Here is a 25,815-nt window from a genome sequence, read left to right on the forward strand (position 1 = left end):
GCTTGAACTGTATCTTTAGAAATGAGTTATATCATGAAGAGAAAAGGCGTAAGGAGGGTTTTCAGGGTGAAAAGAGTAGCGTGTGGAGAAGGCCAGAGGTATGGATTCAGTTGCTGGAGATAAGTCAGAGATGCAGGAGTCTACAGAAATGAGTCCAATTCATTTACTTAGAAGTTTGCATTCACCTGATGTAAGCTTCTGTTTTCCCTGGAGACCTCAGAAAATCTTTGTATTTAGATCCTGTCTTTACTAGTTTTTTCTGTTCTAACCCGTCCTACTTACTATTACTGGATTTAGTTCCCTGCAGTGCACACCTTGAAATGCACACCTGCTCTAGTAGCTATTTGATTCAGTGCCTTCTGTGGCTTTGTGTTTTTTTTATATTCTCAGTGTGCATTTAACCATTAGAAGCTTGGCCTCTTGCAGATCATTTCTTTTATGGCCTTGCTTCTTGTCCATTTACTTTGTTTCAAGTGTATTGTCCCTAGGTTGCTACTTTTCCCGTTAGCTTTGAGTGATCTCATTCATAAATTCAATAATTATGTTGGTTGTTTTTTGGTTTTCAGGTTGGATAATATGTAATAAAGAGTTTCAGATAATTCTTTGGGAAATCGGTTTTTATCATATATATAATATGATGTAGCTTAAGCTCTGTCTAGTATACTTTGTATGTTTGTGTCAGTTGTCTTTTTATTATTAAGTTTAAATTAAGCTAAAGCAATATAGATATTTACATAGTTGTGCTTTTAGAATAATTTTAATAAAATTCAATATTCATTTAAAGAGTATTTTATTACAGTTTAATGGGCTAGCAATATAGTTTGTTACTATCATTATTTTTAAACATTCCAGTCTTTATAAGCTTTGCCATATTTTAAAGGAATTATCACTAATACTATTATCTTTTACAATTTTTAAGTGACAAAGAATACTCTTTGTCTTCATTTTAACAATGTTACTTCTATTTTCTATCCTAGATTTAGGAGGTAATCCTGTGATAATAATATTTAGTAAAGTCTATCTTAAATTTCAATTGTCACCTTGGTAATGACTTTGATATTTAACATTTTCCAGAGTTAGACTGCCTGAAAATATTAACTTGGTTATGTTTTTTTTTTTCTTTTGTAGTGAAGAGGTCTGTATTTTATCTGCATCCGGCACGGCAGCTGTACTGAACCCTAGATTTTTGCAGGATGGCACCGTGGAGGGCTGTTTGGAACAGAGGTTGTCACGACAGCATGGCTTATTTTCCTTAAGGGTAGAGAAGGGAGAGTTTGACTTTCTTCTCAGAGCTGGGATAATCCTTCTCTATGAGGGCGGGTTACACGGGTGCAGTGTAGAAATCAGGACCAGGCACTTGACTGATTTTTACCTAATCCATAGCAACACCATAGCAACAAAGAAGTATTGGGTTCTGCACTGCATGACGCACGTTGTTATTTTTAATATCTCAGTAAATGGCACATGTGATTACCAATTGAAGAATTTCAGGTATACATTTTTGTGTTTGCTACAATGTAGAAGTAATTTCTTTTGAGTTTTCTCTTCCTTTCTTTTCCTTTTGTCTTACCTCCAAAATAGGAAAAGGTCATGAAACAATTTCCATAAAGAAAATTCCTAATTTGCAAAACAGACACTATGGTGTATGAAAATTATATATAAAAGGTTCAATTATGTATAAAAACCTTGTGAAATATGACTTTAAGATATGTTAAAGAGAAAGTAAAAGTGAAAGCATTAGGTAAAACGAGACTGCTTTTTGGTTTATTTGATTATTGGTTCCTTTAATCTGTTAGTGTCCATAAATAAAACGATGAGGTTATCAACTATATATACAGAAAGCTGTAAGTATGATACCAGAGCTTGCCTGAATAATATAAATCTTAAATACTTCTTACCTAACACTATGCATATTTTTCCCCAGTATTAATGTAGGGAAGAAAGCCAAAAAAAAAAAAAAAAAAAACACCAAACTATATGTTATCAAATTTAGTATAAATTTGCAAGTCTCTGTAGCCAAGAAAGATATATTATGAAGACCTTGGTCATTTTCTTCGTTTGTCAGTATTAAACATGGATTTTGACCATAATATGTTTCAGAGCATTAAAAGTCATGGTAAATAATAGGAAAGTAAAGGTTGGACATTTTGAAGTATACTAAACAATTGGAATATTCTGTTGAGGAAACTGACTTTGCCAGTGAGTTGTCCCAGTGCTGCCGTATAGTTCTTGCTTATGTCAGTAGCTTCCATTCTTTAGTAGGTAGAAGCCTAATTTAATGAACAGCCTTTCTCATGCAGTTTGATTGTTTCCGTATTATGGCTTGGATGGACACATGAAATTATTAGTGCTTACTAAAGAAAATTTGAAAAAATGTAGGAGGGTAGAAGGAAGAAAAAAATTCCCTAGGATGTCAGTATTTAGAGATGATCCGTTTTGTACATTTCATATTTCAAATGTTTTCTTACTTTCTTTGCATTTCTTCTTTGGGATGGTTTTGATCACCGCCTCCTGTACAGTATTATGAACCTCCGTCCATAGTTCTTCAGGCACTCTATCAGATCTAATTCCTTAACTCTGTTTGTTACTTCTACTGCATAATCGTAAGGGATTTGATTTAATCATATGTAAATGGTCTAGTGGTTTTCCCTACTTTCTTCAATTTAAGTCTGAATTTTGCAATAAGAAGTTCATGATTGGAACCACAGTCAGCTCCTGCTCTTGTTTTTGCTGACTGTATAGAGCTTTTCTACCTTCAGCTGCTAAAATTTGATTTTGGTGTTGACCATCTGATGATGTTCACGAGTAGAGCAGTCTTTTGTGTTAGTGGAAGAGGGTGTTTGCCATGACCAATGCGTTCTCTTGGCAAAACTCTTTTAGTCTTTGCCCTACTTCATTTTGTACTCTTAAGGCCAAACTTGCCTGTTACTACAGGTATTTCATGACTTCCTACTTTTGCATTCCAGTCCCCTATGATGAAAAGGACATCTTTTTTGGTGTTGGTTCTAGAAGGTCTTGTAGGTCTTCACAGAACTGTTCAGCTTCTTTAGCATAAGTGATTAGGGCCTAGATTTGGATTAGTGTGCTGTTGAATGGTTTGTCTTGGAAATAAACAGAGATCATTCTGTCATTTGTGATATTGTACCCAAGTACTGCATTTTGGACTCTTTTGTTGTCTATGAGGGCTACTCCATTTCTTCTAAGGGATTCTTGCCCACTGGTAGATATAATAGATATAATGTAGATATAATAGATATAATAGTAGATACAATGGTCATCTGAATTAAATTCTCCCATTCCAGTTCATTTTAGTTCACTGATTCCTGAAGTGTTGATGTTCACTCTTGCCATCTCCTGTTTGAACATTTCCAGTTAACCTCGATTCATGGACCTAACATTCCAGGTTATGAATGTTTTCTATGCAATATTGTACTTTACAGAATCGGACTTTATGTCCATCACCAGTCACAAAATGCAAAAAGGCAACATGGTTGTCTGAGGAAGCCTTACAAATAGCTGAGCAAAGAAGAGAAGTGAAAGGCAAAGGAGAAAAGGAAAGATATATCCATCTGAATGCAGAAGTCCAAAAAATATCAAAGAGAGATAAGAAAGCCTTCCTCAGCGATCAGTGCAAAGAAATAGAGGAAAACAATAGAATAGGAAAGACTAGAGATCTCTTTAAGAAAATTAGACACCAAGGGAACATTTCAGGCAAAGATGGGCACAATAAAAGGACAGGAATGGTATGGACCTAACAGAAGCAGAAGATATTAAGAAGAGGTGGCAAGAATACACAGAAGAACTATACAAAAGAGATCTTAATCACCCAGATAACCACAATGGTGTGATCACTCACGTAGAGCCACACATCCTGGAATGTGAAGTCAAGTGGGCCTTAGGAAGCATCACTACAAACAGAGCTAGTGGAGATGGAATTCCAGCTGAGCTATTTCAAATCCTAAAAGATGATGCTGTGGAAGTGCTGTACTCAATATGCCAGCAAATTTGGGAAACAGCAGTGGCCACAGGACTGGCAAAGGTCAGTTTTCATTCCAATCCCAAAGAAAGGCAATGCCAAAGAATGTTCAAACTACCACACAATTGCACTCCTCTCACACACTAGCAAAGTAATGCTCAAAATTCTCTAAGCTAGGTTTCAACATTACATGAACCATGAACTTCAGATGTTCAAGCTGAATTTAGAAAAGGCAGAGGAACCAGAGACCAAATTGCCAACATCCACTATCATAGAAAAAGCAAGAGAATTCCAGAAAAAATCTATTTCATTGACTACACCAAAGCCTTTGACTGTATAGATCACAAAAAATTGTGGAAAATTCTTAAAGAGATGGAAATACCAGACAACCTTACCTCCCTCCTGAGAAATCTGTACATAGGTCAAGAAGCAACAGAACTGGACATGGAACCAGCAACAGTTCAGTCCAGTCGCTCAGTCGTGTCCAACTCTTAGCGACTCCATGAATTGCAGCACGCCAGGCCTCCCTGTCCATCACCATCTCCCGGAGTTCACTCAGACTCACGTCCATCGAGTCCGTGATGCCATCCAGCCATCTCCTCCTCTGTCGTCCCCTTCTCCTCCTGCCCCCAGTCCCTCCCAGCATCAGAGTCTTTTCCAGTGAGTCAACTCTTCGCATGAGGTAGCCAAAGTACTGGAGTTTCAGCTTTAGTTCATTTCTTCCAAAGAAATCCCAGGGCTGATCTCCTTCAGAATGGACTGGTTGGATCTCCTTGCAGTCCAAGGGACTCTCAAGAGTCTTCTCCAACACCACAGTTCAAAAGCATCAATTCTTCAGTGCTCAGCCTTCTTCACAGTCCAACTCTCACATCCATGCATGACCACAGGAAAAACCATAGCCTTGACTAGACGGACCTTAGTCGGCAAAGTAACGTCTCTGCTTTTGAATATGCTGTCTAGATTGGTCATGACTTTTCTTCCAAGGAGTAAGCATCTTTTAATTTCATGGCTGCAATCACCATCTGCAGTGATTTTGGACTGGTTCCAAATAGGGAAAGGAGTAAATCAAGGCTATATATTATTACCCTGCTTATTTAACTTATATGCAGAGTACATCATGCAAAATGCCAGACTGGGTTAAGCACAAGCTGAAATGAAGATTGCTGGGAGAAATATCAGTAACCTCAGATATGCAGATGACACCACCATTATGGCAGAAAGTAAAGAGGAACTAAAGGGCCTCTTGATGAAGTGAAAGAGGAGAGTGAAAAAACTGGCTTAAAACTCAGCATTCAGAAAACTAAGATCATGGCATCTGGTCCCATCACTTCATGGCAAATAGATGGGAAAACAGTGGAAACAGTGACAGACTTTATTTTCTTGGGCCTCAAAATCACTGCAGATGGTGACTGCAGCCATGAAATTAAAAAACGCTTGCTTCTTGGAAGAAAAGCTATGACCAACCTAGGCAACATAGTAAAAAGCTGAGACATTACTTTGCTGACTAAAGTCTATCTAGTCAAAAGCATGCTTTTCCAGTAGTCATGTGGATGTGAGAAGTGGACCTTAAAGGAAGCTGAATGCCAAAGAATTGATGCTTTTAAACTGTGATGTTGGAGAAGACTCTTGATATTTCCTTGTACAGTAAGGAGATCAAACCAGTCAATCCTAAAGGAAATAAAACCTGAGTATTCATTAGAAGGACTGATGCTAAAGCTGAAGCTCTAATAACTGACTTATTGGAAAAGACCCTGATGCTAGGAAAGATTGAAGGTGGGAGGAGAAGGGAGCGACAGAGGATGAGATGGTTGGATGGCTTCACCAACTTGATGGACAGGAGTTTGAGCAAGCTCTGGCAGTTGGTGATGGACTGGGAAGCCTCATGTCATGCAGTCCATGGGGTCGCAAAGAGACACAACTGAGTGAACTGAACTGAACATTTTAGCACTTTTATTCTTTATGTTTTATGATGTTATACCACCTGTGTTCGAATTTTTTGGAGTTATTTGGTTAAAAATTGTCCCAGTTTTCATCTTTCTGTGTCCCCCTTGTACCACATGGGCTTTGGATTCAAACAAACTGACGTTAAAATCTGATGTCTGCTACTTAGTACATTTTGTGACTGAACAAATTACTTAGCATCTCAGCTGGGTTTCAGGCCAAGTGAAACTAGGTTTTGTTTCCCTGTGCTTGGCGTCATATTGAAGGGGGTGTTCATGTAGCTATAGTTTTCTTACTTAATCTTTAAAAAAAATAGAACCTTTCTGAGTAGACACTGTTGTTCCAGTTTTATAGAGGAGGCTCTCAGGTTAAATGACTTGGTCAGGCTCACAGCTCTGCTCATATCTGTTTCCCCTGTTACTTCTAATAAGCCAGAATGCCATCCCAACAGTGAAAGAATAATATCTGGGAGAAACTTAATTTAATTTAGAGGCTTACTGAGAAAATTCTGTAAAATAATGTATACAAAGAATCTGTGCAAAGCCTGATTCCTGGGAAATATAGTAACTTGTAAACTTTTGGATGAAACAGAATTGAGAACCCACATCTTTTCAGAGCCATGGATGTGACTGTGTGAAATCCTGCTGTTCTCCATGGAGTTTCTCTCTTCCCTTCCTATTCTCCTGATTTCTTCAGATTTAATGACTGAAAAAAAACTTAATCATTCTAAAGTGATTTCATAAGCAGCCTATTACAGTAGACATTTTACAGTGAATGGGAAGGTTGTGGGTTGTTCGTTTGTGGTTCATGTATGATGGATGTTCATTTCTGAAACCCAGGTGTTTTGTTTTCTCTGAAAGGCTACAACAGACATTAGAAATTAGAAACTTTAGAGTGTCTAGCTTCGACCTTTTTCCCCTCTTAAATACATTTGTTTCTAACTGTAGATTTTTTTCAAATTGGTTAAGTTTTTTCCCTTAGGAATTATTTTCTGATTTTATGTGTATTATCTTTTAGATAATAAAAGCATATCACTCTTGTTATCTAGCCATTTCTAAAAATATTTAATTTTTAATTGATTGATGATTGGTTTGCAATACTGGTTTGATTTCTGTCATACATCAGCCATTCATTTTTATGTTGTATCCTAAAGGAGAAACCATTGGAATAATAGTGGGTTTTGTCAGGTCATCAAACATAAGAATTGAGGGAAGGGAAATATGTATACCAATGGCTGATTCATGTTGAGGTTTGACAGAAAACAACAAAATTCTGTAAAGCAATTATCCTTCAATTAAAAAATTAAAAAAAAACATAATTGATAGAAAATGCCTTTCTACTTGTATAAGCCTCTTCTTCCATAACAGTGTGTGGTTCTGATTTCCTGTTTATTTCTTATCAAACATAGTGGTACCTGTTATGGTCAAAGTTATGATATAGTTTGTACACAAGTACTGGATAGATAATATTTGTTTTCGGAAAAATGCATAGAATTTTCAAGAATGCCTTTTTTCCCCTTAATGTATCCATATAGGCTAGAAGAAAATTTGCCTGCGGGCTGTGGATTTTGCCATATACCATATGATGAACTGAATATGCCATTTCCAGCTCATCTCACATACTGCAATAACTGCAGGAAACAAAAAGTTCCTGATGTTCTCTTCACAACCATAGACCTTCCAGTGGATGCAACAGTTATTGGAAAAGGTTGTCTCATTCAAGCAAGGTATGTTTGTGAAGACAGTACTTGGGGTCCTTGCAGGAATATAGAGTATGAAGTCAAATAGACATATATGATCCATATGATTTTACTGTATGGAAAATTGGAAGGAAAAATAATCCTCTTTATGAGACTCAGATAAACTTGTATGCAAAAACAGTCTTAAACATTGAAATTAGGTACAAATGTTTATTATTATGAAGATTATTAACTAACCTGTCACAGGTGAGGGATGTGACTCAGTATGCTTTAATGACGTTAAATATCTGATACATTTTGGAAGTTGACTTTTTGTTCTTTTTAAGAATGGTGCTGTGTGGTTTGTTGTTGTTGTTTTTTTTAAACAATTTCAGTTAGCTGTCAAGAGTTCTCTTTAAAGTGTGCTGGAATAGGAAATTGGAAGGAACACAGGAAACAGCTGCAGCTATCTAGGTCGCTAACAACTGCCAGGCTGCCAAATCCATGGAGCATTTCTGTCCTCATTTAAGGTCTCAGCAGTAATCACACAGCTGATCATTTTCTCCTTGAAATTCATGACTTCACAGTGCCACATGTCCTTTTTTCCTACCTTTATGTATAGTCTTCATTCCTCCTCATTTCTTATTCCTTGAGAGCCATGAGTTCAGACCCTCTTCTCAACGCTCTCTTGCTAGTTGAAGTCATCAACTCCTATATATCTGTATTCTGTCTGTAACTCTAGGACTCCTAAATTTATAGCTCTGGTTCAGAACTTTTTCTGAGCTTCAGACCCATATATTTTGCTGTCTACTTTACACCCCACTTTCATAAGCATCTAATACTTGTTACATATTGAACTGCTGATTTTATCCATTTCTTTCATATTGGTCTTTCCTGTTTTCATAAGTGATACTTGCTCTTTTTTCATTGCAAATATGGCATTCTTAGACATTGTTTTCCTTCCTAACCTCCCCACATCAGAGTTATTTCAAAAGCATGTTACATTTTCTTCTAAAATATATTTCTAATCTATTTCCTTTTTGCTTTCATTCCCTCTTGCATCTTAGACCTTCCATTTAGAATTGTTTTTCTTTCACCTGAGTTATCTCCTTGAGTATTTTTTTTGATAGATCTATTGATGGTGAACTATTTTTACGTGTCTGAAAATGAGCCTACTTTATCTTTAAACAGTATCTTTGGCTAGCACATTTCTTTAAGCACATTGAAGATACTTTTCCACTGCCTTCTGGCCTTCATTGCAACTGTTGAGAAAAACCTATTAGACTAACTGTTCTTTTGAAGTCTATTTTTTTTTTCTCTCAGGCTGTGTGCAAGCTATTTTATTTGTCTTCAGTTTTCTTCAGTTTCCCTGTAGAGTGTTAGGTATGGAGTTCTCTTTATCCTAATTGTTATACCTTGGACATCTTGATTTTATAGAATGGTATCTTTCATGTGTTTTAAAAAATTTAGGTTAGTTCTGTGATTCATCTGTTCTCTTGTCTTGATATTCCAATTAAAGTATGTGAGACTTTCTGACCGCCTCTTCTATGTCTATTACTTTCTTATCTATATTTTTAATCTTTTTATTTCTTATGTTATATTTTGGATATTTTCTTATCTTTCAGTTCTTTAGTTTTGTCTTCAGCTATCTTTAATATGCTGTTATGCCTAATAATTGGGTTTAAAATTTTTGATTTTTTATTTCCAGAAGTTGTATTTTATTCTTTTTCAAATCTGATACCACTTACTATAGTCTGTGTTTAATTCTGTAACTGATGATTTTAATATCTAAAACATTTTTTTTCTGTCGTTTCTGCTGGTTATTGTTCATTGTGTTTCACTTGCTTTGGCAGATATTGTAAAAAGTCCTGTGTGCCCTTCGCCTAGCTTCCCCGATTGGTGACATCTTACACAGCTGTAGTAGGGTATCAGCTAGGATAATGACACTGTTACAATGGTTTTAACTATGCTCCAGACCTGAATCACTTTTACATTTTTAATACTTGCATTCATTTGAGTATTTGTGTGTGTGTATATATGTCTATGCAGTATTATCCAACAAATAGATTGTGTAAACCACCATCATAGTCAAGATACACAGTTGTTCACCACCACAAAAGAACTTCCTTATGCTACCCACTTATATTTATACCCTGTATTGCCCCCCCTGGTCCTGTGATGCTTTTAGGAAGATTTTTAAAAGTACATAGTTTATCCAGTTTTGTTTTTGTTTTTTCTTATTTTAGGTAATCTTCTTCAACAGTTCTCAGAGTATGGCCCTTAGACCAGTAGCATCACCATCCTGGGGGAATGTATAGAAATGCAATTTGAGGCTCTGTGCCAGAACTGTTGACTCAGAAACCCTAGGGATGGAGCCCAGCAATTGTTTTTTAACAAGCCCTCCAGGTGGTTCTGATGCAAGCCTGCATTTGAAAACTGCTGGCCTGAGCAGCCTGGCTTACCAGTTTGGGGATCTTCTCTTCATCTTTTCAGTCAACTCTTTAGTCCAAGCTTTCGTTGTCTGTCACCTAAGTAGCTCGTGTTCACCATTCCCACATCAGTTCTCTCTGCACCGTTCTCTGTGTAGCAGTGTAAATGATGTCCTAAAATATGCATTAGATCATGTTATTTCTTAAAATCTATCTGGCGTTCCCATTGCTGGTAGAATAAAATCAGACTCTTCACCATGACCAATCCTGACATAGTCATGCCCATGCTAACTGCATCCTTCTCTGTGCTGCCCTCACGCTTGCTCACTTCACTGGAGCTACAATGGCCTCCTTTTGGTTCTTGTAATATGCCAACTTCATTCCATCATTGTCTTTCTCCAGCAGTCCCAATTCCATCTTGTCTTTAAGATTCTGGCTCAGGTGTTATCTCTGCTCTGAGGCCTTCTGTCCAGGTATTCTTTCTTCACCTGGTTTATTTTCTGCACACACCTGATTCTTAAGCGTTGTCTGCAGTTGCTTTGTTTCTTTGCCTTTTTTTATTACTCCTCCCCTGGAATACGGTCAAGAGCAGGGTCTTGGTGTTTTATTCATTGCTCACCACCTAGAACAGTGCCTGGCACATGGTAGATACTCAAGTTTTATATTCTTTTAATGAGTAAATTAACTTTTTTTTCTCTATTGTCCACCTGTTATATGATCATGTGGAGTTATGAAACCTAAGATTTAAAAATATATTCTCTGATGATTTTGATTACTATTTGTTTCATTTCTAGAGATTTTGAGATTTTTTTTTCCTTTTGTTTATCAAAATGGGACTTTTAGCAAAAGTGTGTACGGTGAAAAAATGGCAGAAAGGATTATTGATAAAACATAATAAGCCCATCTGAAGCAAGTAAATGTTTTTCATCAAGCACATTTTTAGGAAGTTTTAAAAATTGCATATTGCTTAAGATGGTATCAGGAACACTGTCCACTGACTACATTATTTTCCTTAATAGATTGTGTCGCTTAAAAAAGAAGGCACAGGCAGAAGCAAATGCCACAGCCATCAGTAATCTCTTGCCATTTATGGAATATGAAGTACATACTCAGCTAATGAATAAACTAAAACTCAAAGCAATGAATGCTTTATTTGGACTGAGAATTCAGATCACAGTGGGCGAAAATATGTTGATGGGCTTAGCGGTAAGTTTCAAGATGTTTTGTTTTTGTTTTGTAATTCATGTAGTTGTAGATTCTGTTTTATGTGATTCAAAGAGTCTTTTAAGAAGACTTAGCTAAAAAATGGGCATTAAGACTTCTAAAGGCTAGGGGAAAAGAAATCCAGTGATAGACTTTCAGATACTTTTATATTTCTTTATGAAATTATTATTTGAAATTAAATTAATAAACTATGATATAAATTTATATTTATGTTATTATTCTATTTTTGTATTAAGATTATAATTCTTATGGTCACATTTGTAAGAATTACCATGTAGACCTTATTTTGTAAGTTGGCCACCATTATCTGGACTTTATTATTGTTTATACAATGCTAGCATAGGGTTTTTCCTTCTCAGCATTGTTAACATTCCTGCCTCAAATACTGCCTTTTCTGATCCTTACTGATCTTTTCTTCTTGATCACTAGGGACGCTCATTGTAACTGTTGGAGACTTTTTTAGTCTGTACACCTGAATCTCAAGGTCCCAAGAGTGGCTTTTTTTTAATTTCTGATGAGTGTCTCCTGGGTATGTGGCACTGCACTTCTCTGGAAGGAATGGACATTATCTTAACTTTACCAGAGAAGACAGATGCCATAATTTGAGACTTGTCCAAAGTGATATGGTTGCACATACCAGAACTCAGTTTCAAATGCAGGCCTGTCTAGTTCCAGAGTTTGTGTTCTCAGCCATGCTGGGTTGTTGCCTCATTAGTGAATACAGTTAAGAAAGTGTTGAGAGATGGTGCTCTAAGGCGTCATATGGTGCGGAGGGCATTCTAAGTTCAAGCATCGGAGACTGGGTTGTGGGTCCAGTCATGGACAAGCGAACAAACCAGAAGAAACAGCTTCTGGGGACCAGACTTCATAGAGCACCACACGCTTTCCAGGATGGACTTTAACAAAATTGGCAGTCACTTAAAAATTTTAGTAACAACAACTCTTACAATTTATGCAACTATCCAGAGTTAAAAGAATTGTCTTCTCTTTTCTCCATTCTACTCCTTTGATGTGAACAATTTGCTGTGTGTACTTTAATACATTTTTTTGCTTTCTTTCCTTACAGAAACATATTTAAACATAAAGCACATATGTGTGTGTTTTTATCTTGTTTTGTATTTCCCCTAATAGGTTTTCAGTACTAACGACATGCAGTACTGTTACAAAGTCAGAATTTTATTTAATTAAATATTTAAAATAAATCTGTATCAGGTTTTCTTTCTTGGTGATTATGAAATTAGGATGATATAGTGGAAAGTTCTTGGTTTTAAGAGTTTGAAACACATTCACATCTCTTCTCCACATTTATTAATGTGATCTTGAGTAAGGTTCCTATCCTTTCTGAACTTCAGTTTCTTTACTTGCTTTGCATAAGTTTCCTTTTTACTTTTGCCGCTTTAAAGATAAACTTTACTTGTTCATTAAATACTTACTTATTACAATTTTCAATCATATTTTCCTGAGCTATTTTTTTCTGTGCCCATTATTTTTTACAGTCATGAGGAAAAATTTTAAAGGCCAGTTGTGTATGCAGAGCCAAGGAAATTGTCCTTTCACTACTGTGTCTGACCTACCCAAGGTTCTCACTGGAAGCAACCAACCCCTGTGCTACCAGTTCTGTTTTTCTATGTTCTTTTACATATGTCCTGTGCAAACACTGGTGCTAGTTATCTTTTTCCTACACAGGACAAGGACCATATTTCTAAATATGAATACCGAAGGACTGTTATGATTTAGATATTTTTTTTCTCATTATTCCCCCATTATTTTTACCAGTCGGCCACCGGTGTGTATTTAGCAGCTTTACCAACGCCTGGTGGTATTCAGATTGCTGGAAAGACTCCTAATGATGGCTCATACGAGCAGCACATATCTCATATGCAGAAGAAGATAAATGACACGATTGCCAAGAATAAAGAGTTGTATGAAATCAATCCTCCGGTAAGTGAAATAAATCTCCATTGTGAATACATAAGTTATTGTTTACATGTTAGTGTATTTCTAGGTTCTATTAAGGATTTTTTTCTACACTGTCTAAATTTGCTGTCCCTATTACTCATTCTTTCTCCTTCCTGTACATCCATGCTCAAATGTCTTATTTTTCAGGGAAGCCAACTCTGAACACCCTATTTAAAAAATTGTAACTCTCCCATCAGTTTTTGGTACTTTGCATCTCCCTTCAGTGTTTCATTGTTTTCCGTTTCTCTTATTTCTGTGTGTCTTTATGTGTGAAGTATGTTTTTGTGTATTGCTTGATGCTCCTGGGCTTCCCTGATAGTTCAGTTGGTAAAGAATCTGCCTGCAATGCAGGAGACCCCGGTTTGAATCAGGAAGATCTGCTGCAGAAGGGCTAGGCTATCTCCAGTACTCTTGGGCTTCCCTGGTGGCTCAGCTGGTAAAGAATCCGCCTGCAATGTGGGAGACCTGGGTTCGATCCCTGGGTTGGGAAGATCCCCTGGAGAAGGGAAAGCTACCCATTCCAGTATTCTGGCCTAGAGAATTCCAAGGATTGTATAGTTCATGGAGTCACAAAGAGCTGGACATGACTGGGTGACTTTCATTTACTTGCCTTGATGCTCCCAGTAGAACGAAGCTGCGTCAGGGCTATATGCCTAATGGTTTGACCAGTTCCACCTAGTAGTAGCCTCCTGACAGATAAGTCCTTGTTGAGTAACCACATAAATGGTTTAAATTTTTCTTTATTTAGTATGAAGAAAGATTGCTTATCTATGGCAAAAATACTAAAAAATGCAGGGTCTTTTCTTTCTCAGTTTGTAGTCACTGTAACAGGCACCCTGTCAGATTTATGTAGGGCAGATTAATGTGGAAAGCAAATAAGGTAAGGATATGAAGGTGCTGCAGATTAGCTGAGTTAGGAAATGGTGCGGTGGCAGTCTTATGTAAGGTGTGCACTAGCAGAGAACGTTGGAAACAGTTTGGAAAGACCTTTTTAAAAATAATTTCCTTGGTCTTTTTTTGTTTTTAAAGATAGCTCTGTTATACCAACAGCAAGCTTTGTCTTTTACATTGGTGTTCTGTACATTGTGCACATTCCACTTTCTGTTGATGTCCTTGTGGCCAGCAGCTATTTAGAACCTCTAGTTAGCTGCGATCTTTGGCTATAAAATAGGTGAAAGTTTATAAACCCATATAAGATTGCACCATACATTTACCTTAAAGAGATCATTGTAACTGTCAAGATTTATTTAGCTTAATAAGTTGCATAGCAAATACATGTATAATATATGTATCATGTGTACAAACACAAACATAGATACGTATGTCATATACCACATTTTACTATTTGGGGCTTTGAAAAATTAACACTGCATAAGATATAAAAATTAGAATGTTATTTGGGTACATAATCTTTAATTCTTTATGAGTTATTTAGGACTTTCAAATGTCGAGTAGAAAACACTGTGAGCTGGAAAACCCGCCAGTTCCCTACCAGTTGTAGTGTCCTCTTTGTACACTAGATGTCAGTGTTGCCTTGCTGTGTTTGTGATAGTTTCTTGATTATTGTATCAAGGTGGTGGTGGTGGTTTAGTCCCTAAGTTGTGTCTGACTAAAAGAGATAGCCATGTAGTCTATAAAAGTTTAAGTATTCCTAAAGATTATGATTAAATATAGACTATGAATACATTTTACAGCTCCCCCCGTAATTTTCTATTAATATGAAAATTCAAAACCAGACTGAAGCATACAAATATCAAATCATTGTATTGAACACCTGAAACTGCTATGTTACATGTCAACTGAAGCTCCCTTAAACAGAAAAAGATACGATATAAAGCAATTATATTTCTTGTAGGAGATATCTGAAGAGATTATAGGATCCCCCATTCCAGAACCTAGACAACGCTCAAGACTTTTGAGATCTCAGTCAGAAAGCTCTGATGAAGTTACAGAATTGGACCTTTCACATGGGAAAAAAGATGCCTTTGTTTTGGAGGTATTATTGCACTGAAATAATTTCTAAAATTTTTGGACGATAAGATATGTATTTTTACAATCAGATCCTAAATTGGTACGATTTTTAAAATCGTTACAACTTACAACTGTTATAAATGTCAAAAGAATGTTTTCTTACAGAAATTACAACAAATTTGAAGATATAAAGACTTGGTAGTATATCTTTTGTTTAATACCAGATGTGTAGATGGTTTGAGAAGAAGAAATGTTGGGGTTGAAATAAAAATATTAAACTTTTAGAGCTATTTTTGTAAATTTGAATTAATTTAAATAAGGTTCTATTCCTTCACTTACTATAGTTCTTACCTACTTTATAGGTTGTAATGTTACTATAACATTTTTACATGTAAACATAATAATATAAGCACTTAATGTTTTCTTGCTGAGTTTAGAATATGTAATCGAACTTTCACTGTAAAAGTACATTCAGAACTGACTTCCCTGAAGAATAAATGTGACGTGAAAGGTTTATGGAACCTTTGCTTTCACAGATCTGCTTCCCAGGCACTCCCCTGTAGAATGCTTAGCTTTTAAAGGGTTGATGATCTTTCTTTAATCCTGAAGGAAAGGAAAATAAATGAGGATACTGAGAAATGTTTCCTGGTAAGGTGACAGATCCAAAATCACTGCAGATAGTGACTGCAGCCATGAAATTAAAAGACGCTTACTCCTTGGAAGAAAAGTTATGACCAACCTAGATAGCATATTGAAAAGCAGAGACATGACTTTGCCAACAAAGGTCCGTCTAGTCAAGGCTATGGTTTTTCCAGTGGTCATGTATGGATGTGAGAGTTGGACTGTGAAGAAGGCTGAGCACCGAAGAATTGATGCTTTGAACCGTGGTGTTGGAGAAGACTCTTGAGAGTCCCTTGGACTGCAAGGAGATCCAACCAGTCCATTGTAAAGGACGTCAGCCCTGGGATTTCTTTGGAGGGAATGATGCTAAAGCTGAAACTCCAGTACTTTGGCCACCTCATGCGAAGAGTTGACTCATTGGAAAAGACTCTGATGCTGGGAGGGATTGGGGGCAGGAGGAGAAGGGGACGACAGAGGATGAGATGGCTGGATGGCATCACGAACTCGATGGACGTGAGTCTGAGTGAACTCTGGGAGTTGGTGATGGACAGGGAGGCCTGTCGTGCTGCGATTCATGGGGTTGCAAAGAGTCGGACATGACTGACCGACTGAACTGAACTGAAGGTGACAGTTGAGAGAAAAAATCCGACGTCTGCATCTCAGTGAAGCAGGAAGGTGATAGTAGAATTGAACTGGGTTGGGATTGGAGGCTTGAAGAGTCTAGAACAGTGCCTGTGAATGATTAGGATATCAGCTGTAGAAGATGCTCAAGGCTTAACTGAGATAAGAGTGTTACCTTGTAGAAAACTCAAACTATATGACTTTGTACGCTTTTCTCATAATTTCTACAGTCTGAGAATGGAAAAAAAGAAGCGTAGGTCAATGAAAGATTAAGTAACAAGCTCCAGGGTTCTGTTTAGAGCAGTGCTACTCAGTGTCCTGTGAAATGGCATTGGCACCAGCTGGGAGTTTGTAAGAAATTCAGACCCTGGGGCCCCTACTTCAGATCTCGTACATAAATATTTCAGTGTGGGGCCCAGGAATCTGTTTCACAAACCCTCCAGATGATTCTTAGCATTTCTTAAACCTTTATTCAGAGCATTTTTTTTTAGAACTTCATTTTTTAATTTATTTTATTTATTTTTATTTATTTATTTTTGTGAGTGCAAATTTTTAATTGTGTATGGGATTCTAGCTAATGGGAGAATGGAAGTGCTTCAAGTGTGGACAAGAGGGCAAGGTGTAGATTCAGTAAAAGGGACAGAGAGACAACACGGGTTGTGCTTGGAGAGTGCTTGAGATCTTGGTGTGAAATGTTTTGGGGAATACCACAGTTGAGGTATGGCTGTGACTGTGGGTAACTGAAGCAAAGTGTAATTGAAAGTGATTCTTGACACTTCAAGGGTATGAGATAGGACTTAGATCCCCAAGGTACAGATAAATGTATGTATATGTCCAGTTGGATATGTTCACTATTTATAATTCACAATAGAATATTGAAATGTAAGAAAAATGGAATTTGTACTTATTCTTTTAAGATATACTTTTAAATTTATCCCTATGTAATTCTGTTTTAAAGTAGTTCCATATTTAGCCAAAAGATTTTTTAAAGTTACACTTTATTAGTTTAAACAGAGGTAGTGATTGTTTATGTTATCTTTATAAATCTTTTGAAACATGCCCTCAAAAAGACTTGAGAAAAGGCTTGAATTTTTTAACCCAGTATACTTTGTAATGTAAGATATTTCATTTAGAAGTATTTATAATTATTATTGCAGTAAAGTTTATAGATTATAGAAAAATTTTTTCAAATTTTATGCTTTAACTTAGGGGAAAATGGCACTACTTTTCCTTGATGCTGTATGTTTTCTATTTAATAAATAATAAAAATAATCTTAAAAATTTGAAATAACTACATATTTATTATTTATGTGATAGGTTTAATCTTTTCATTTTCAGATTGATGACACAGATGCTATGGAAGATGTACATTCTCTCCTCACTGATGTCCCACCTCCTTCAGGTAAATAGAGAAAAATTACCTGAGAGGGGACTAGTTTTTCATATCAGTATTTCAGTTCATAATTATTATAGCACTAACTCCAAAGGCTTTATCAGTGTTGCATTCTGTCATGTTCTTTGCTGCCCCAAGATAGAAAACACAGTGTTTAAAAATATTTACATTAGAACTTAGGTGAACTGCTTTTTAATCCTTTTATGTTTATCATTAACCCCCCAAAACCATGCTGATATATTAACGTGGTCTAAAGTTTCCCAGAGGTATAGAGTTTTAGAAAAAAAGAATGAGTAGATTTTACAGTTAGGATTTCATGTAATAATTGAAATATGTTATCCTTTAACAAAAAGAATAAATGAAATAATATCATAAGTTTTAACTGTAATTTATTTTGACAGGCTTTTATAGTTGTAATACAGAAATCATGCCTGGTATAAATAATTGGACATCTGAAATACAGGTAAACCTTTTATTCTTAATTTTAAGCAAATATAGCATGTGTGATTTTGGCAAGTTTCTTCTTAACATGTGTCTTCTTTTTGCCTCCTTATTGCAATTAAATCTTATCTTTTTAGAAAATAATTATTATAGTAGTAGTATGGTAGTTGTTGTTTATTTTATTTTCTGTTACAGTATATAGTTAATAATAATGAAATGACATGCCATTATATCTTCCCATATTTAGATGTTTACATCAGTAAGAGTAATCCGATTAAGCAGCCTTAACCTGACTAATCAAGCCCTTAATAAGAACTTTAATGATCTCTGTGAAAACTTGCTTAAGGTAGGAACCTTCTGACTAACTATACTTTAGTTAAAATGCCTAAGGATCATGAGATTTAAAAAGAAAAGTGCTTATATTGTCTGGAATACCTTGCACAGTGGTAGGGGCAGTTATTTTTGTTTATTTGTCAGTCTTAACTTGCCACCAAGTAAAATGCCAAAGTTGTCCTCTCCATCCTAATATGCCACAGTATAAAAGGTATATATTTTGAGTTATTTCATAGCTTTAAACTGCATAAAAATTTATATTTATAAATTTTAAAAACTCCTCTTTCTTATGTTTTTATGACTTAGAAATATGACTAAATCTTACTATCTGCTTAGATATTAAAACTGTATTCATTTTTTAATGTTTTAAAATCTCCATTTTTTAATTTTTTCAATTAATTTAATTGGAAGATAATTACTTTACAATATCGTGATGTTTTTTGCTTTATATCAACATGAATCAGCCATGGGTATACATGTGTTCCCCCGCCCCTCAACTGTATTCTTAATGAAAGAATAGACAAAACATAAATGTTTCAATCTTTTGAATTTTATTTGACGCAGTAAAATATGCATTAAAAATCATTTTTTATGGATTTTTAAATTAAAAGAAGTGATATTACTAATATTTTCTTTTGTGTAGAGCCTGTATTTTAAACTCCGGTCTATGATCCCCTGCTGCCTCTGCCATGTCAATTTTACAGTCTCCCTCCCTGAAGATGAATTAATTCAGGTAATTAAAGTTTAGTTTGTTATTAAAAAAGATTTCTTTGATCTGTTTTAATATTATACATTTGCTGTAATTGAGAAGTATGAGCTGCTTTATTTCAAAATATTTTTAAACATGTTAGTATGAGTCAGACCTTGTCTGTCCGTTTTGCTTTTGTGAACTGTGGTTATCTAAAGGTGGAATCACAGGTATGTTCCAGCGTAGCACCCACTGGGAGTTCTGCCTCAGTGTGACTTCTGCAGTCCCCATCCTTTAGAGAAGGTTCTTGAGCTTTTTCTGGAATACCTAGGTTTAGGTGTACATGTTGGGCTTAGTTGTAGTCTGAATATCTGAGTTTCTGTGCAGTTCCGGTTAAGAATCTTAACCAGTAAAAGTAAAGGCAAATTAGCCAGTTTGTATAAGTTGTTCCATGGTAGTGAGAAAGATTTGTGAGGAGATGACTTTGGGAATGCTTACTTCGCTCATCATATTGTTTCTGTGATTCTAGGTTACAGTCACAGCAGTTGCAATAACTTTTGACAAAAATCAGGCTTTACAGACTACAAAAACACATGCTGAGAAGTTATTGCAAAGAGGTAAACCTGTGGTAGATGGGAACATGGTTCAGTGAAAAAATTCATTTGTCTATTTTATATTTCAGTGAAAAAATATAGAGGATAGGTAACTAACTAAATGATATGTTTTTTGGTAAGATACTGTTACTTTTCCTGTTTTCTTTATCAGGATAACTGTATGGATAAGCATATGACTGGCTTTTTTTTTGTTTCACACATGGATAGGTGGTTCACTGCTGTTTACGCAGGAAATGTGGCTTTTTTTTTACATTTAGATTGTATCATTAATTCTGCAGCAATTTAGAGGCTCTGAAAAAAAGAAACTTTCTGAAGTTTAATGACTTGCTGGCTAAATAAATATCTAAAATATTTTAAGTTGAATATATTACACCTGTATAGTATTGATTAAATGTCAGATTGAGAGATGTGTTAAATGATGATGTGTTCAGATATTTATCAAAGAAAATAGACATAACTGGTTTAAGTATTACAGAACTGGTATAGTATCAATACAAAAGTAGGATAGTGATAATTATTAGTGAGTGCTTATTCTTTGCAAGGCATTGTGCTAAGAGGTTTATATTATCATCCTTTCTAAATCTCATCAGTCCCTCCTGGAAAGATAGCAACCACTCTCAGTGTCTGCAGGTGAAGGCAGAAAGCAAGGAGAAAATAACCAGAATAAATTGAGTTGGGGGAAAATACATATATTCTCCCAGATTCTTAAGTTTTAAAAAATTAATGAGATCATTATATAGTAATTTATATTTTTTCTTGCTTCTCTAGCCTCTACAGATAATGAAGAACTTCTGCAGTTTCCCCTGGAACTCTGTTCAGATTCACTTCCTTCTCATCCTTTTCCACCAGCTAAAGGTTGGTTAAGCAAGAGAAATGCAAGCACAAATACTAGTTTCTAGATACTTTTACTTGCTTCTTGATTGTAGGTGGTCTTAATTTTGAAATGGAGATTTGCTCTTCATTCCCTCATTGTATGTTTCTTCATGTTCATAAAGGGGAGAGAGTACCGTTGCTTTCATTTTAATTTCTCTAGTAATCTCATCATAACTTATTAAGGTAATTTTTCATATGATATTCTGTTCTAATACCTCAAATATATTAAAGTTTTATTTTCAGAGATTTGGATTTCCCAAAGTTAACTGCTCACGTATGTTATCTATGATATTTTTATCTGGTGAATTTTTTCTAGCAACATTCTAACCCCTTGCAGAAACTTTTAGATTTTCTTAGCCAACGAATTACTTATTTTCTTCAGAAGCCATGTGAAGAGAGGTTTTGGGCAAGGATTAGTACAAGTGAGAAAGGGATGAGCTTTCTGTCTTTCAGGTGTCTTATATTTGAGGAACATATTTTCAAATGCAAAATGATTATCCCTTAATTCAGTAGCATTAGGTCTACCTACATCTGTACAATCTTTGGAGAAAAGTGGGAGGTAGTTTTTTCCATTTCTCTTGTGATTTCAATGTAATTCTTATAAAAATTTCAGAATTACTGTACCTTATCTTAGAGCAGTTTATACACAATAAATGTGTGTGTTTTTTCCTCAATTTTTCATTCTGAGAAATGGTGCATTCATTTAAAATCAAATGGCCTTTCTAATGTTTACATTTTATAATGCATATGGTTTCTACTTGTCAGTTACTTTATCTGATACCAAGTTAGTTATAATACATAATAGCTTTAAATTCACATTGTGTATATATATCAGTAGAGTCTTTACTAAATCAGTTCAGAGTCTATGAAGATAAATAGATCTTGACTCATATTTTGGAGCTGAAAAAGTTAAGCTACTTTCAGATTTGGAACTTTCTAACATGGTTACCATGTGGTTCTTTTTCCTTTTTGTCCAAATAAAATTCTCATTCAGAATTTCATAGAGAATTTCCTTAAAAAAAAAAAAGGGATAAATCCAAAGATAATCTGAGTTCAGATTTATAACTTAAATATAGCTTTTAGAACAAAAAGCAGAACAGTCTAGAATCTTTCTTGAACTGACTAGATAGAAACTTACATTTAACATAGGGTTAGTTTCAAGCTACTTTTAGTTTTCACTTAGTTTATCCTTACCCAAAAGTGGTGAGGAGGGGGCAACTAAAACCAATAATCCAATTAGCAATAAGGTTTGATTAGTTGCTAATCTATAAAAATATTTATTTGTGGAGTTATGGTCCCTGGCAGCTCTGTTTTACCATGTTGTTAATAGCTACTGAATTCTGCAGAAGATTAAATTTAAACTCTGTAAATTAACTATGTTTATATTGATAACTTACAGTTTTGATAATAGCTTTCAAAATGTTTTCAAAGGTAATTAAAACTAATGCTTTTTGTAGTAATTAGTATATTTTGCACAAATGATACTCTGAACTGAAAAACAAAGAAGAATTTGAGTAGAATAAGTTATATCTAAACAATGCCTACAATATTTGCAGTTTATTTTAAGGAGCATGGGAAAGGGCCCTACATTGGACTCACAAAGCAAGAGACCTGGCCTTTTCCTCAGTTCTGCTCCTGATGATATCAAATGCGAGAACTGGGGCCAGGTGATCTGCAGTTAGGCCACTGACGTCTCAGTTCTTCATTTGTAAAATGTGAAAAGATGAAGATTCTCTCCTGCCTTTAAAATTCTCGGATTTTTTTGAGTTTCTTTGGTGTATGGTTCTTCAATTATTACTAAAAACATAAAAGCTAAATTATGCCTGAGGTCACACTGAGCTTCTTTGAGTTCATTTTCCAAATAGCCTCAAATCAGTTAAACCAATGATTTTTAAACTCTGTCCCTCCAAACCATAGAATTTCTTCAGAGGTGTCATGTGGCCTTCCAAGAAGCAAGGTATCGGGGGTAGTGCTGGCTCACCTACCTCTGAACTAGAGCAGCTTTGATTCATTGTGCTTTCTGTGTTGACTTTCTATGTGATTTTGTTAGAAGGAAGGGTTTCCAAAAGTTTGAAAATCACTAAATCAGATCCTGCTGCCTTTATCATCATCGTCGTCATCGTCGTCAGCTTCATAATAATATCACATCTAATACTTATATATATATACATATAAAACTTTTAATACTAAGTACTTAACTGTAAAACCTATGTGCCTTTCTTTGAGTGTTGTATTTTAAAATCATCAGTGAACACTAAAAAGTTTATCTGTGCATTTTTTTTTAAAAGTCATGTATATTGTGGTTTATGTTGCATGCTTACTTATTGTCTTTGCTTCCTGACGTCTCTCCAGGAGAACGTGTGCTCTGCTATATGCGTTAGAAAAAGTTATTTCAAAATATTTTAGAAAATTTGAGGGTAGAATGGCTTTTGAAAGGTAGGAAACATGTAATAATAGAGTGTTATATTATGAATGTAGTAGCTGAATATTTTAACATGAAGGCAGGGTTTGAATAGAGAATAAAAATATCTGGGAACAGTTAAGCTTAGCGGTTTAGAGGAAATAGGTGGGACAAAGAAAGGCAAGGGTGGGAAATAAATGTTAAAAAAAAACCTTTCTGCAACCAGAGGCTTAAAAATTGATGACTGATATGATAAGTAAAATAAATACATAGTTTTCATAGTTAGATCAGTTAGCTAAGCTGACTGAGATTTATCTTTAATTCTGAAGACTTTGAATACTAATTTATTTTCCATGTTCTCATCACAGATGGGATGATTTATGAAAATTTTTATTTCTTTTTAGTTGACAGAGTAGTGTCAAGAGCTGTGCACAGTATGTTTATTAATACTTCATCTTTTCACTTGTAGATAAACCTTTACTTATCTTTTTGTGTTACTGAAAATGAGTGACTCTTTGAAGAGACGATGTTTCAATTACATGTATTCTAATTGACTGTGTAGAGTAAACCCGGGCCTGAGTTGTCCATCCATGTTCAGTCTTTTTTTCCCTTCCATCTTTTGTTATACTTGGTTTTGTTTCTCAAGGTAAACAAAACAGTTTTGATGTATGTCTCAAATTATGGTTGATTTGGTGTTACCTTTCTAGTTATCTCGATTTTTCTGATTTGAAATGTCAAAAAGTGCTGAGCCTAAGTAATTTCTTAAAGAACATTATCAAGTGAAGGTCATCAAAATTCTTAGAATACTGTGAGGAACAAAGTTGATGTGGCATCACCATTAATTACTTTTTTTTCATATGAACCTGTGTTATAAGAAAAAAACAATAGCAAATTTTTTATGGCACTTTCATAATATTTTTCTTCTTCATTAATAGCTATATGTCAATTTTTTCAATATGTCACTTCACTCTGAAATGGTTTTAACAGAATTTAAAAATCATATATATTTTATGAAGTGAAAGTGAAAAAAGATTGCGCAAATATAGTAAAAATAGAGAATCTGAGTAAATGTAATCTGGGTAAAAGATGTGTATAATTTTTTTATATAAAAGATTAGCATATTGCTTTAGTAGATACATATTTAAAGGTCTGAACCTTGAGATATTAGATACCATATTGGGGGACTTTAAGAACTTATGTTAGACAAATGTGTGTGACTCATATACCACTATATATATATATATAGATATAGATAGATATCAAATACTTTATAAATCTAATCTATATTAGGATAATGGTTTTCATTAAAATTCTGAGAATTTAAGGCTTTAAAAGGGTTTAATTAAGTCACTTTTAGTGTTTGTATACTGTTGGGTGAAACTGTATAGAGGAAACATTTTTTTATTACTCCCCACCCCCACCATGCTTGTTTCTGCTGTCACTTGGCTTTATGCTGGGGTGGTATCCTCATGTCCAGTTGCATTAACTGGAGGCTGGGAGGAGTTCTCTTTTCACTGAGCAGTTGCTGACTAATGTGACAAACATAGGTCACATTCTGGATTTAAGTAAAAAAGAAAACTCACACCCCTCAATGCACTGTACTCCATAATTAGGTATCCACATTGGAACCTTTTTCCTTTATTTTTACAGTAGGCTATTGGAGTTTACCTTTTTGTTAAACTAAATTTGATTTTTAAATATAGCTTAATTTTTTAAACTTAAATGACTTGCTTTAAATTATTATAAACTAGTTATTAGAAATATAAATCTATGAGAATTACAGAACTTAGCTTTTAGTTTTTCCTGCCAACTAATGGTTCTGAATTCTTACAAGTATATATAATTCTTTATATTAGCTAAAATTTTTTTATATTAACAGTTCATTGCATGTCTGTTTTTCCTCTCTATTTTTTAAGATATATTTTGTCACTGTGACCAAATGGTGGGCTTCCCTGGTAGCTCAGCAAGTAAAAGAATCTACTTGCAATGCAGGAGACCCCAGTTTGATTCCTGGCTCAGAAAGATCCCCTGGAGAAGGGATAGGCTACCCACTCCAGTATTCTTGGGCGTCCCTGGTGGCTCAGGTGGTAAAGAATCTGCCTGCCATGCGGGAAACCTGGGTTTGATCCCTGAATTGGGAAGAGCCCCTGGAGGAGGGCATGGCACCCCACTCCAGAATTCTTGCCTGGAGAAGCCACATGGACAGAGGAGCCTGGTGGGCTGCAGAGTTGGATGTGACTGAGACACTAAGCACACGTGACCAAGTGGTAGCAGCTGTTAAAAATGCTGCCTTTCCCTTGCTGTTGGTGGCCACAGCAATCAGTAGGGCATCCTGAAAGGGGAACAATACTGAGGGGAAACAGAATGAACAGGAACTCTCTAAAGAGTGGAAAATGTGAAAACTGCACCTAAGAAGTGTGAAGGAAGCAAAGAGTTGAGGAAGAGGTAGAGATAAGGAATCTTAGCTTCTTCAAGGCAGCTCGAGGGCAGTAAAAACCAGTCAGGGAACGAGGGAGTGAAAAGCAAAGAAAGTGGAATTGGGCTACTGACCAAAAACCAGGATTATTTGGGGAAAAAAGATAACAAAGGATGGTAGTGAGAGGAGTGAATGATGGGGACTGAAGAAGAAAAGCAAGTGGGTTAGGATATTAT

The 25,815-nt window shown here is 35.4% G+C and overlaps 1 protein-coding gene across 11 annotated transcripts in view; it reads left to right on the plus strand.

Moving 5' to 3' along the window:
- Positions 1-25,815, plus strand: part of C2CD5 (C2 calcium dependent domain containing 5) — an 88,010-nt gene that overhangs the window by 50,501 nt on the left and 11,694 nt on the right. For all 11 annotated transcript variants that reach the window (XM_018048403.1, XM_018048405.1, XM_018048404.1 and 8 more), the window contains 11 exons: positions 1,129-1,224; positions 7,452-7,643; positions 11,044-11,230; positions 13,025-13,189; positions 15,063-15,203; positions 17,759-17,822; positions 18,215-18,276; positions 18,502-18,600; positions 19,231-19,320; positions 19,805-19,892; positions 20,658-20,744. In XM_018048403.1, coding sequence (XP_017903892.1) covers positions 1,129-1,224; positions 7,452-7,643; positions 11,044-11,230; positions 13,025-13,189; positions 15,063-15,203; positions 17,759-17,822; positions 18,215-18,276; positions 18,502-18,600; positions 19,231-19,320; positions 19,805-19,892; positions 20,658-20,744 — 1,271 coding nt within the window. The remainder of the gene's footprint in view (positions 1-1,128; positions 1,225-7,451; positions 7,644-11,043; positions 11,231-13,024; positions 13,190-15,062; positions 15,204-17,758; positions 17,823-18,214; positions 18,277-18,501; positions 18,601-19,230; positions 19,321-19,804; positions 19,893-20,657; positions 20,745-25,815) is intronic.

This window comes from Capra hircus, chromosome 5 (assembly GCF_001704415.2).
Source record: "Capra hircus breed San Clemente chromosome 5, ASM170441v1, whole genome shotgun sequence".
Taxonomy (NCBI): domain Eukaryota; kingdom Metazoa; phylum Chordata; class Mammalia; order Artiodactyla; family Bovidae; genus Capra; species Capra hircus.